The sequence below is a fragment of the Monodelphis domestica genome, chromosome 5, assembly GCF_027887165.1.
Source record: "Monodelphis domestica isolate mMonDom1 chromosome 5, mMonDom1.pri, whole genome shotgun sequence".
Classification (NCBI taxonomy): Eukaryota; Metazoa; Chordata; class Mammalia; order Didelphimorphia; family Didelphidae; genus Monodelphis; species Monodelphis domestica.
Genome location: NC_077231.1, coordinates 139,703,025 through 139,717,643, shown reverse-complemented (window position 1 = coordinate 139,717,643; position 14,619 = coordinate 139,703,025). Strand labels below are relative to the sequence as shown.

The 14,619-nt window shown below is 38.0% G+C and overlaps 1 protein-coding gene across 1 annotated transcript in view; it reads left to right on the top strand.

Annotated features, from left to right (window-relative positions):
• The window catches only part of PRKCQ (protein kinase C theta), a 199,284-nt gene that overhangs the window by 65,599 nt on the left and 119,066 nt on the right, over positions 1-14,619 (top strand). Inside the window, exons 2-3 of the mRNA XM_001362868.4 lie at positions 3,746-3,871; positions 12,472-12,671. Of these exons, the coding sequence (XP_001362905.2) occupies positions 3,754-3,871; positions 12,472-12,671 (318 nt within the window). The 5' untranslated portion in view covers positions 3,746-3,753. The remainder of the gene's footprint in view (positions 1-3,745; positions 3,872-12,471; positions 12,672-14,619) is intronic.

The window sequence follows — 14,619 nt, the reverse complement described above, 5'->3', positions numbered from 1 at the left end:
ATTGCTGAGTCAAAAAGTATATGCACTGTTTTATAATTCATCATTTTTCAGATTATTGTTTTTATTTTTAACCAGTTTACAAAGCAAAATGAGTAGACAAGATCTCTGTCTTCTCAAAATGAACATCAGATCCTATAGCACAGTGAGACGTTTAAAGAAGACAGAGACAACTGCTAAAGGATGGGACAGATGTAGAAATGAAATTAATAAAATATTGATGCAGCGATCAAGTAATAAGTGACTTTGTGAGTGGTGGTTGTTAAACTCCAGAGACAGAACTGAGGTCAAATAAGTTAGTTAAATAAAGTCCCAGGGAAGAGCCCCAAGCATAGCCACTTAAGCCCTTGGTAACCCTAGCTGTTCCCAACTATTCTAAGGCAGGGTTTCCCCATGTTAGTCATGATTACCCAATTAGAAGCACATCATGAAATGGCAGAACACAGTTTGGCTAAAGGTCACTGTAATACAAGGACCCACAAATAAATAGCCACTCTGGAATCCGAATCCATCACCAGGATTTACCCAAAATCTGTATTAAAGGACCCCATCTCCTAAAAGCCCAGCAAAAATTGAAGGTGCTGCTGCCCAGGGCTTTGTCTTGAGTCATGGAGTCATGATTTAAAAAAAGGCTTCATCTAGGATTCATAGGAATCAATTGAAGGCTCTTTTTAGGTTTATTTCAGTAACCAGAATGGTGACTCCCTGAGCAGTCCCTGATGGACTTGAGGACTCACAAGCTGAATGTCACAGGACTATGAAGTCGACTTTGTATTACCAGAGAGTGAGGTCCCACCAAAGCCTTCCATTTCAGCCAAACCTCTGAATCTGAAGAATATAATGATTTGCAGGCAGGACCTCCACTTTTTAAGAGGTGCAGGAAAAAGAGCACATGACTTCAGGGCTGCTAGGTGGCTCCGTGGATAGAGAACCAGGCTTGGAGATGGGAAGCCCTGGATTCAAATCTGGACTCAGATACTTCCTAGTAGTGTGACCCTGATTGCCTAGCTCTGCCTTTGAATCAATATTTAGTACTAATTCCAAGAGAGAAGGTAAAGATTAAAAAAAAAAAGATGAAGTGTACACCACTTGGACTTAACCTCACTCAGCTTCAGTTTCATCACTTGCAAAATGGGGATGAAAGGGTTGTGACAGGGTTTAAGAGAGACAGCCCGTGGAAGACACTTTGCAAACCTGAAAGCACTCTATAGATTTTTGCTTCTATCACTTTTCCTTATTACACATGCCTTTATCTCTTTTGCAATTAACACAAGTCAAGAGAAGCCCTTAGTGCAATTTTATTTGGATTCCCCAAGTTTCTAGTTATTGTTCTCCTACCTGTAATCCTAAAATGATTATTCTTAATCTCTGGGGAAACAAAGAAAAGTTAAAAACACTAACTGTTCTAAAGAAGGAGACACATGCAAAAAGCTACATATAAACAAATCAAATTAGAGATAATCTTAGAAGGAAGACTCTAGCATTAGGGGGGACCAGGAAAGGCTCCAATCCAAAGATGGTATTTTAGCTGAGACTTGAAGGAATCCAAGGAAATCAAAGGTGGAAACAAGGAAGGAGGGCATCCCAGGCATACGGAATACCCAATGAAAATTCATGAATTGAGGGGTAGCTCATTGGCTCAGCAGATAGAGAGACAGGAGATTCTGGGTTCAAATGTGGCCTCAGATACTTCTTAGTTGTGTAACCCTGGGCAAATCACTTAGTAACCCCAGTTGCCTGGCCCTTACTGATCGTATGTCTTGGAAATGTTTTTTAGTATCAATTCTAAGACAGAAGATAAAGCTTAAAAAAGAAAAAAAATGCAGAGTTAGCAGATGGGGATCTTGTGTGAAGAACAGCAATGAGGTTGCTGGATCATAGCGTACATAGACTACTAAAAAGATATGGAGGAGGGAGAGGAAGAGTGGATTTTAAAGAGCATTAAAAGCCAAGCAAAAGATTTTATATTGGATCTTGGAACTAATAGAGCCACTGGCCTTATCTAGAGGACAGATTTCCAGAAGAGAGAGAGAAAAAAAAGCAAATGTCTTCTTTCAACTAAACAACCAATAATTGTTTTAGGTATAGATATAGAAGAAAGACCAGAATGGGCAGGTAGAGAAGAACTGGATAGAAAAAAAAAATGCACCCAACTGACATGGAGGGGCAAACTGGCAAAAGTTAAAAGAAATCATGTGTCTTGACAAGGTCACTTAGGAGGGTATTTAGAGATCTGGGACTGGATTCCTGGGAGTCCATGTGCTAATCCAAATAGCATTTGGATGTTGATTTCTATCATGGGAGAGGAGTATTTTTGGTTACTTAATATTTGGGAAACCTTTGATGATCCAATCCTTGGACTTTTATGATATTCTCCATTTTCAGATGTTTAAAATGATTCTTAAGTATTTCACATTGTCCATAAAGAAGTCTCATTTTATTTTTATTTTGTTTTGCATGTACAAACAAGATTATCATTGTAATTGTTTTCTTTTTTAAAGAATCACCATTTACTTTATTTTTAAATATATAATATGCAACATAATAGGTGATTTGTTATAAATATATAATAAATTATTATAAATATACCTATCTAAGACAAACTAATTCTCACATTAACTATGTCTAAAACCCATGTTTTACATCTTAAAAAAAAAAAAAACCTTTACCTTCTGTCTTGGAATCAATACTAAATAACTTCCTCAGGGTCACACAGCTAAGAAGTGTCTGAGGTCAAATTTGAACCTAGGACTTCCCATCTCTAGGTCTGGCTGTCAATCCACTGAGCCACTCAGCTGCCCCTAAAACCCACATTTTATTTTTTAATTGAAAATTTTTATTTAATTAATTTAGAATATTTTTCCATGGTTACATTATTCATGTTCTTTTCCTCCTCTCCTACCCCCCCCAGTCAATGTAAAACCCACATTTTAAATAGTTGTGGGAAAAATTTTTCCAATATGAAACTAATAGGAAGCATAATGCATAGAGCAAAGCATCTGGAGTTAAGAAGATCTGTATTCAGATTTGCTCTCAGACACTAATGCTGAATAAGTTATTTGATCACTCTCTGCCTCAGTTTCCTCATGTGTAAAATGGGAATCATAATAACATCTAAAACTCCCAGGATTGTCATGATGGTAAAATCAGATATTTGTCAACCATTTTGCAAATGTCAAAGAGCTTTATAAATGGTAGCTACAATTAGTCACCGAATGCCTGGAACCTGTTCCACCTGTCATACAAATAAGCCAGGCAAAAATGATGCAGTGCCATGCTTGCAGGTATAGAAGTCAGCAGGCACTTCCTAAACTCATTTTCTTATTACTGTCTGTTTCCTGAGTGTGTGTGTATACTGGAATCCTGTCCAAAGAAAGAAATGACATAGCAAAAAAAAAAAAGCGACATCCCCAATGGTTCCACCCCCAGAGCTCTATTTTGGTCCTGGGCAGCCATGGGTCATTGTCTCCATGAAATTTAAATTGTCCTTTCAGAAGGATGCCGGTAACCTGTTGTCCAGGGCTAGACAAGAAAATACTAACCCCAAGTGCGGGTGGCATTGCGGCTTTGGGTTAGACCCACAAAATACGCTTTGCAGAAGGGGAAATAAAAAGCCACTGCGCGCTAAGATGGATTATCGGCCCCATTTGGCTCTGGCTGTCAGTGATAAGGCACTGGCAATGGGTGGGCGTGGTAGGAATGAGTGAGAGAGCCCTGAAGTCCTGTTTGTCTTTTGTCTTTGCTCCAGGAGCCGTCATGTCGCCGTTTCTTCGCATCGGCTTGTCCCACTTTGACTGTGGACCCTATCAGCCGTGCCAAGGAGAGGTGGTGAGCCCTTACTGTGCTGTGCTTGTCAAAGAGTCTGTGGAATCAGGTGAGCAGCCGGAATAGGTTTTGTTGTTTGTTTGTTTGTTTGTTTGTTTTTTCAGGGCAAAAGGAGGGAGGGGCCCTGGTGGCGGTGTGGCGGCGGTCTTGGGACTAGGGCACAGGCGTCCATTTCCACACTGGAAGTGATGTCAGAGTTCAATTCGTCCAATGGAAAGCAAGGCACAAGGGATGAAAAGTTGTGACAAAAATAATCCAGTTGATGAGGGGCAAAGTGAAGACTAGAAATCCAAGATTCTTTTCACCATGTCTTGCTGCCTCCTTCTGTTATAAATCTTTCTTCCTTAGAATCTCTACATAGACAAAGCCAAGAAGAAAAGGAGGTGGGCGGTCCAGGGCAACAAGGTGGCTCAGTGGATTGAGAGACCCAGAAATGAGAGGTCCTGGGTTTCAAGTCTAGCCCCAGAAATTTCCTAGTTGTGTGACCCTGGGCATGTCATTTAACCATCACGGCATAGCCCTTACCACTCTTCTGTCTTGGAACCAATACAGCATTGATTCTAAGACAGAAAGTTAGGGTTTTTAAATAAAAATTAAATTATTTTTTTAAAAAAGAAGAGAATAAGGTAGGTGGAAATTCTGTTGGAGAAGTAAAAGAGGATCTACTTTTTAGGGAAAAATTTGAGCTCTAAATTACCTGATCTGTGTGTTAATACTAGTTTGATTTCTTTCATTCTGTCTGAGTAGATTGTATAACTTTTGGGGATATCTATAAAGAAGCAGCAGCTATATTACTCAGTGGTTAATGCTGGGTCTGGACCTGAGTTCAAATATGACCTCATATACTCACTAGCTCTGTAACCCTGGGCAAGTTCTATTTGCCTAATTCATAGAGAAGAAAAAATGGCAAACCATTCCAGTGTTTTTGCCAAGAAAACCCCAAATGTTGTCACAAAGAGTCAGACACTTAAATCTGGCCTCAGTTCAAATTCAGTCTCAGACAAGGACTAGCATGACCCCAGGCAACTCAGTTAACCTTGTTTGCCTCAGTTTCCTCATCTGTAAAATGAGATAGAGAAGTGGATGGCAAAATATTCCAGTGGTTTTACCAAGAAAATTCCAAATGGATTTCACAAAATAATGGGAATATTTATTATAAAATCCATGTACCATCTATATCATATCACCTGCTGTCTTGGGAAGAGAAAATTACATGGATCACAAATGTCAGGAAACAGTTACTGAAAATTTTACTGACATGTAACCTGGGGAAAACTTTTAAAACTTAATTTAAAAAAAGAAAACCTCAAATAGAAATCACAAAGGCAGACATAATTGAAATGGCTGAACAACAACGTATATATGTATGATTATATCTTAAAGTATGTTACAGGAAATACTGGCATAGGGGAGGGTACCATGGAAGGACCACTAACTCTGGAGGCAGAGGACCTGGGTTCAAATTCCTTTCCCTTTAATGTGTGGCCTAAATCTGTATTCATCTATCAAATGTTTGATTTCTGACAAGATTAAAAGAAATAACCATCCGTGACCTGAGCCTTGAGTTTGTGCGGACATGATGTAACTATGACTTAAGATTTCTTTGTAGGGACAGTCAGTCAACAAGCATTAAGTGCCTTCTGAGTGCCAAGAACCATGCTAAGTGCTGGGAAGCCAAGTACAAAGAATAAAACAAACTCTATTCCTAAGAATCCTAATTGGAGGAGGCCAGTGTACAGAACATTTGTTCATTTCCCTATATGGAGCCTGAATTGTCCTTATCATCACATCCTCTGGCCTGCATCCCCATGAGGTCTTTGCCACCCTCATTCCAACTGAAATCTTGTATTGTTCTGAGTCAGAAAGGGGAAGCGATCTGCCAAAGGGGAAAAAAAAATTGACTTTGGAGACCAAGAATTTGGGTTCGAATTTCAGCTCTTTCCCTTTGCTGCTTTAAGGAACTGGATCAAATCAGGGATAACCTGAACCTCCTATTCCTCATTTATAAAATATATGAGATATATAAAATTTATAAAATATATATAATAAATAGGGGAATATAAGATTCCTAAGGGCACTTCTGGTTCTACAGCCCATGAACTTTAAGCCTAAGTCCTTCTCAGACTTCTTTTGTTGTTTTATTCTTATTTTATTGTTTTATTGTATTATTATCATTGACTTGTTCACTTCTTTGCTTTCGTTTTTTGTTTATTCTTTTATTTGTTGCACTGCTTTTATTCCTCCCATCAGCAGAAATGAATGAGAGACTTGCTCTGCCAAGAACGGCAGATGTCACCTACAATAAATCTTTCATGATTCTACAATAGAATCACAGATTTTAAAATGGAAAGAACCTTAGTTAGAGGTCATCTAATCTGACCCCCTTGTTTTATAGATGAGGAAACTGAGGCTCTTAGAGGTGAGGAGACTTGCCTAGAATCTCTAGACAGTGAGACAGAATTTGAACTCATCCCTCTAATTCCAAATTCATTACTCTTCAGCCTGAAAACTGATGTTATCCTACTCTTAAGCTTTCCATTTGGGAAACTCCAACTAAGTCTGTCTTGGACTGGATCCTCTCTGTGCCAATTCCAGGAAGACTTTTTTTTTTTTTTCGGTAAATGCTCCAAAATTAAAAGTTGCTTGCTTGCCAGAGGCCTGCATTGCTGCAGTCACTCTCAACCCATCCAAAGGGAAGGAAGGGAATGGATTTTTGGCCATTGCTTGCCTGTGGTTCCAGCTGAGTCTTCTCCTGCCCAGCTCTCTGAGATGGTTAGAAATAAGTCCATAGCTGCTCCCAAGTGAAAGCCTTTCAGATGTCACTGAAGGCTTTGAAATGTAAAATGCCTGCCTTTTTTGAATCTGCTTTTGACCTCCTGGGCCTCCTAGATCTAATTCCCTTTATAGCCGCAGGGCTCACTGACATTTGCCTCCCCTGGAGATTTCTTTTTGGCTGTGTGTTTGAACCTGTCCTAATCAGTGGTGTAGATCAAAGAACCTCTTCAGAAAAAGAAAAGGAAACTTTGCTTTTCTGAAAGGTTAACCTGTGGAGTGGTTGGAGGCCTCTTTTGGTTTTTTCCCAAGACCTAGTACAAGATCTCCCAGAGATTAAAGCGATACTCCCTGCCCTCGAGACACATCAGGCCATGGGGCCATATTTTCCATGATAGGTCAGGCCTTGGCAGAGAAGACCCTGACAGGAGTCCCAGGAAAGGACGGGAGAGGTGAGGTGAGGTCAAGCTGCTATTTAGGTTCTAGGAGTAGGAGGCTTCCAAAGAAAAAAAAAGCACTAAAGATGTCTGGATTCTCTTGTTCTTTCTTGGGTGATGGTTGGCCTCAGGTTGGTGTTTAGATAAGGATGAGTAGAAAACTCTGCTTTGAAGAGTTTTGTTGGTGGTGTTTTGATGGTGAGTGGTTTGAGAAGAGTGATAATAGCCTGGGGATAAAAGCAAAAAGGTTTTATTAGCAAGTAGCGAAAATTCAGAGCTGGAAAAGGTCTCCCTTGTAGGACAATTAGATGGTTTAGTGAATATAGAGTACCCGGTCTAGAGTCAGATGTTTTATCCTGAATTCAAATCAGACACTTATGAGTTGCGTGACTCTGGACAAGTCACTTTAACTCAGTTTCCTCATCAGTAAAATGAGCTGGACAATGAATGGTAAGACCCTTTAGGGTTTTTGCTAAGAAAACCCCAAATGGGGTCACAAAGAGTCAGACTTAACTGAAAAGATTGAAGCCCAGCAATGTATTCTCTTATGTTTTTATTTATTTTGTTAAATATTTCTCAATTACATTTAAATCTGATTAGGCTGCTTTGGGAGTGTTAAAAGTCCCCAGTCGATGGGACATCTCCAAAATCTAACCACTTTGTTGTGTTACAGAAAAAGGAAACTAAGGTTAAATGATTTGCCCAAGGTCACACAGGGCTAATCCTATTTCCTGCCTCCCTATGAAGGTAACCTTGAACATCAGCCGAAAATAACACAGAAACAACTTTCCAACTCATAAATCTCCATCCTGTTGTACACTTAAAAGTATCACAGCTTATACATCTCATGGCTCCATGTGTCAACAGGACCAGAATATATCCCATGGATTAGAGTTTCACTTTTTAGCAAAACTCATGAGCACCCCCTTTGGAGAAGCATCATAGGGTACTAGATGGGGCATGGACTCAGAGGCTGGAAAACTGGAGACCCCATCCCATCTCAGACGCTTATTGGCTGTGTGGCTGTGGCAAGTCCCTTACTCTCCCCAGATCTCAATTTCCTCATCCATAAAATGAGGGAGTTTGACTTGATGGCCCCTCAGTCCCCTTAGAGCTCCAGATCTATGATCTTACTCATCACACAGTTACTTCTTGAATGAAGTAAAAGTAAAAGGCTCCAGGCTCCTCTGTTGAGCTTTTAAAACCCTTCTCTATAAGACACCAGGCTTTCTTTTGAGTTTTTGTTGTTGTCTCTTCTTGGCCAGTCTGTGTTACCAGTCTATGACATTCCATCTCCCATGACTTGGTTTACTCTGTCCCCAATGTCTAGAAACTAACTTCTTTTCTTCCTGATTCCCCTGGCTTCCTTGAGCACACATGCCATAGATGGTCTAGCTTCATCTTCTCAATTTCTAGTAGCTCTGTTTTCCCCACAGAAATTACTTTGTTTATATTCCGTTTTAGATTTTCTATGAAAATACACATTGTTTTCCCCAAGGAGAATATAAGTTTCTTAAGGGCAGGAATTGTATAAATTTGTCTCTGTATTCTCAGTTATTATTGTTGGTTAGTTGTGTCTGGCTCTTCGTGACTCCATTTGGGGTTTTCTTGGCAAAGATAATGCAGTGGTTTGCCATTTCTTTCTCCAGCTCATTTTACAGATGAGGAAACTGAGGCAGAGGGTTAAATGACTTGCCCAGGGCCACATTGCTAGTAAGTGTCTGAGGCTGGATTTGAACCCAAGAAGAAGAGTTTTCCTCACTTGAGGGCCAGTGCTTCATCCATCCACTGTGTCACCTAGTTGCTCACATTCTCAATATCTAGCACATGAAAGGAATTTAGTAAATGCTTATAGAATTAAATTGCTATACAGGAATACTTGGTTCCTATCCTCCAGAAATTTATATTGAAGTAGTTCCTTTTTAGACCATGGACCTGTTCCCTCAAGGAGAATCTTTATGTTTGGTTTTACCAGCTCCTGCGAATTATTTAATCTGTCATTTTTGTTTGCTTTAAGTGAGAAATATTCTCTAAGTCTATTCCAATGTCTCATTTTGATATAAAACCCTAGATTCATAAAGATTATACTTAGCAGAGCACAGGCAGCAATGTGGGTGATGCAGTGGAGAGAGTCTGCAGTGGAGAGGCTTGGAGTCTGGAAGAACTGAATTCAAATCTGGTCTCAGATACTTACCAGCTGGGTGATCCTGGGCAAATCAATTAATCCTATCTACCTCAGTTTCCTTATCTTTAAAATGAACTGGAGGAGGAAATGGGAAACCACTTTAGTATTTTAATCAAGAAAACCCCAAATGGGATCACAGAGTCTGAAGAGACTGAAACAACCAAACAACAGCAAAAGCAGAACACAAATTCAGGAAGGCTAGGACTTCCTGGTAGGATAAGCTGAAAAGGCTTTGAATTTAGGAAAAAGGAAAAGAGAAGCATTAAGTAAGTTCCTATGACATTCCAGGCACCCTGAAAAGTGCGTTGCAATTAATACCTCATTTGAACTTTATGACTACCTTGTGAAAAAGTATTGCTGTCACCTCCATTTTTCAGTTGGAGAAACTGAGACAGAAATTAAGTGACTTGCCCAGGGTCACTGCTAGTAAGTGTCTGAGGCTGGATATGAACTTAAGTCTTCCTGACTCCAGGTTATCTCCTCACTCTACAACACCTAGCTGACAGATACTATGTCTTTTTTAGAAGGACCAGCTTAGGTAAGTTCAGGGAAATTCATCATCAGAAGATTCACCATTCTCCTTAACACTTAGGAATTAATATGGTATATGAAAAATAAATTCCCAATAGAATGTCTGAATCACACTAAACAAAATTTGGAAGATATAATTCCTACATTTGGGAAAACATCTAATCAGGGAGACAAAATTAAGTCATAGAGCAGCATGTATTCAGGTACTAGATCTTCTGCGAAGCAATTAATTCATTTGAATAATTAATTTGGATAATCTGGTCATAAAAATCGAAATATACTTTTCTTCCTATATTATATGGGCTGATCAAATTCATGGAGACATGGTGACAAATTCATGGAGAATGCCTATCAAGATTTAGAAGGGTTGCATTTTGCCCTAGTGGAAAACTATATCATTCACAGGATTATATACATGAGAAAATCAGAAATCCTGGAAATTTTGATATGTTGACTCAGAATCAACACTTACATACTGATTCAATTTTCTTTTTCCATGAAGGATGAGGAGGAAGCACTAGAGAATATCCAAGGTAGATGGAAGATATTTACAAACAGTGCAACATTGTGAGCAATTTGTTTTCCAGGAATTTTGAACTCAAATTTTTTTGGAATGAATTACTCAAAAAATGGATAAGCCAATCAATCATATTGTAGAATAATGTTTAATAATAGAATATATCACCCAGGGCTAGATTTGCTGAATGAAATTTTCCCTAGAGTTGAACCTTCATCTTAAAAGTATTCCCATAGCTCTCTCTCTCCTAATTTCACTCTCTTCTCTAATCATCACTGAAATGTGGTGGTAACAAAGGCTGGTTGGCATTTGGGTCAAAAAAATGTCCTTCTCCAAGGAAATTATACTTCTGAAATTTACATAATGTTACCCTGAGAAGGTGTAGTCAATACAAATTGTGGAATAGTTTACAATTTACTCATCATATAAGACTTTTTAAAAGCCACAATAAAAGAGTGCTTATTATGGGCTTAAAAGTATGATGTGTCTTTCAAATGGATGCATAATCTTTTTCAATTAGTCATTCTTCAGGTATCAGTGGGCTGACACAGCCACACAGTCTCCCTCCCTATTATACATCAGGAAATCGAAACCAAAAGAGCTTCAGTAAAATATTCTCAGCCACAAATTGAGTAATTGGTAGAATGGGAATCACTTTTCCAGTAGCTATAACATTAGTTCAAGGTTAGCCCCTGGGGAATTATTTCCCACAGACTAGGTTTTTATACCAAAGAAGCTATTTAATGATAATTCTGCACCCAGGAAAGGAGATCAGCCCATATAATATAGGAAGAAAAGTATATTTCGATTTTTATGACCAGATTATCCAAATTAATTATTCAAATGAATTGCTTCACAGAAGATCTAGTACCTGAATACATGCTGCTCTATGACTTAATTTTGTCTCCCTGATTAGATGTTTTCCCAAATGTAGGAATTATATCTTCCAAATTTTGTTTAGTGTGATTCAGACATTCTATTGGGAATTTATTTTTCATATACCATATTAATTCCTATGTGTTAAGGAGAATTATTATATATTCCTATGTCTGGGATCTGGGTCAGAGATACCATCCAGAATGCTGCTTCTGTGTCTTTCACAAACCCAAGGAATGTCTTTCTTTTTAACGCAATTTGTTTAATGATTGAAGGGGAGAAGGTTCTTTTCCTTTGTACCTGTTTCCCACGATGTACACATGAAGAGGGGTGGATACAGTGATGGAACACCTCTTAGTTATCTATCGCCAATTAAAGATGACTTGGGATGGCCAAAGAAGGGACTAAATAATGAGCTTCCAAAATTTTATTCACTGGGCTACCTGGCCCAGCTCAGGTCATCCCTGCTCATGAGAAACAACCATAGAGACCTATATCACTTTCAGTACTGACGTTGGCCTAACCAATAAACCTGATATAATCAATAAGCTTATTTTCTTACCCCAAAATCAGTCCCTCAAGATAATTTTAATTGTATCAACTCTTAATCTTTGTTTAAGTAATTGTCATACTGATCTGGTTTAAGAGAATAACATATGATGTCTGTCTAGCAATTTGGACTTACACCAAGAGAGTTATAAAACAATGGACACCCTTAGACCCATTACTGGGTCTATTTCCCAAGGAGATTAGGGAAAGAGGAAAAGAACCCATATGTTCCAGGATATTTATAGTTCTTTTTGTGGTGGCAAAGAATCAGAAATGTAAGGGGGATGCCCATCAATTGGGGAATGGCTAAACAAATTGTGGTATATGATTATGATGGAATAACTCACCATAGGAAACGATGAAAAAACTGATTTTTTTAAAACCTAGAAAGAACTATCAAGATAACAAACTGTGAAATGAGAACCATGAGTACATTATATATAGCTACAGAATGAATACTAGAAGGAGAAACTGAGAATTTTACCTCCAGAAAGTGAACAGAAAGATAAAACATGAAAGACTTAATTTACATGAACATGTTGACCTCTATGACAGTATGTCATAGAGTATGATGTGAGGAGTTTGGGGAAGAGTTGAGACACTAGTGGATTATGTAGCTATCGAGAAAAATAAACTAAACATATAGAAGATCTGTTATTTCATTTGTATAATATCTTCTTTTCTTTGTATATGGAAATGCTGTTTTGTTTGGATTTGTAAACATTTGGAATAACGATAAAATTCTAAAAATTTTAATTAAAATAATCACTCTCTTTTCATAGAAAATGGGCAAATTTTTGTCCAGAAGAAGCCTACCATGTATCCACCCTGGGACAGCACTTTTGATGCTCACATCAATAAGGGGAGAGTGATGCAAATCATAGTGAAGGGGAAAAACATCGATCTGATATCTGAAACAACCATAGAACTCTACTCGTTGGCGGAAAGATGCAAGAAAAACAATGGGAAAACAGAAATATGGGTAAATGTATTATGTATGTAAATTGGTCAGTCAAGCATTTATTAAGTATCTACTGTATACTAAGTGCCGGGGATACAAAGACAGTTTCTATTTTCAGGGAGCTCACACTCTATTGGAGAGGACAACATGAAAATACCTACATATAAATTAGATGTTAACAAAATAAATTTGAGTTAATCAATAGGAGTAGGTCACCAGCATTAAAGGGAATGCTGAATTTTCATTTCAATGTCACTACAATTGTAATTACTGGTGTGTGATGACTTCCATTTTATTGAAGTTCATTGAGATCAAGCATTTCTTTAATCTTATCTGAAGGAAAGATGGCACTGGCTATATGGTTGGGGAAGGGAAGCATTTCTCCTCAGTTTTCATGAGGTATATTTCCAATGTGAATAAAAAAATATGAAAGCTTGAAAATGTGATGGGTATCACCTGTGTTTAGAAGAAGAACATACTAAGGTTTATGTTCATAATGAAAGAAGTATTCCTGAGTATCCCAAAGACTATGCGAAAGAGTCTGGGATTTAGTGTCCAAGCATCTGAGTTTCCTTTTGTTACAAACCCTGTGTTACAAAGGGCATCACTATGTGATCTTGGGGACATCATGTTGACTTCCCTGGTCCTCAGTTTGTTCATCCAAAAAAGGAGTGAATTGCAGTAAATGAGCTCTAAATTTCAGCTCTAAATTTGTGATCCTATGAAGCTGGCCACCAGTTCCCCAATCTTATATGTTATCTAGCCAGAACCTTTCATTTTTATTTTGCTTGGGGCACTTTGGACATTTTTTTTAAAAATAAAATTTTCCATGTAAGTTTTCCAAAGTTAATATGATCCAAATTCTCTTCCTCTCTTCTTTCCTCCCCACTCCTGGAACTGGCAAGCAATTCAGTCTGAGTTGTATATGTATTATGCAAAACATTTCCATATTATTCATTTTTGTAAGTGAATAATCTTACAAAATCAAAACCCCAAGACACATACCCAAATAAACAAATGATAAATCATATGCTTCCATCTGCATTCCTACTTCAACAGTTCTTTCTATGGAGGTGGATAGCATTCTTTATCATAAGTCCCTCAGAATTGTTCTGGATCTTTGTATTGCTGTTAGTAGCAAAGTCTATCACATTTGATGGGTTCACAATATCGTTATTACTGTATAACGTGTTTTCTTGCTTCTGCTTATTTCACTCCACATCAGTTCACGTAGGTGCTTTCTGGAATCATCCTGTTCATCATTTCTCATAACACAATAGTATTCTATAACCATCATATACCACTTGTTCAGCCATTCCCCAATTGAGAGATGTCCCTTCAGTTTCCAATGCCATTACAAAAAGTGTAGCTAATTTTTTTTTTTATGGACAAGTCCTTTCCCATTTTTTTAAATCTCTTTGGGATATAGACCTAGTAGTGGTATTCCTAGATCAAAGGGCATGCATTCTTTTAAAGCCCTTTGGACATAATTCCAAATTACCCTCTGGAATGGTTGGATCAATTTACAACTCGATCAGCAATGCATTAGTGTCTCAATTTGGGGGGCATATTTTTAAAGAGATGGAGATAGGAATAGCACAGTCTCAAATGAGGTAGATAAATAAAAGGTGGAAAAAGAAGGTAGCTTGTTAAATTCACCTTAGTGTAACCTCTCTATGTCTACCTTAACTAATTAACATCTACCTTTCATTCCATTCTCTGGTAATTGTTTTCAGCTAACTTCCAGTGTTTGTCCACTATTTAAGTTTGAAAATTTAGATTAAGATTTTGTATTGGTCTCATAGGCTCTGAAAAATGGAAAAGCAGTGAGTGGAACATGGACCCCAATGAAAATCCTAGGGGTTCAGTATTTTAAAAATAATTTGATATTTGAGAATTAAATTCAAGAGTAGTCAATTTTTAAGAGATAGGAACACTAGAATTTAACTTTCTTACAATCCATAAAAGA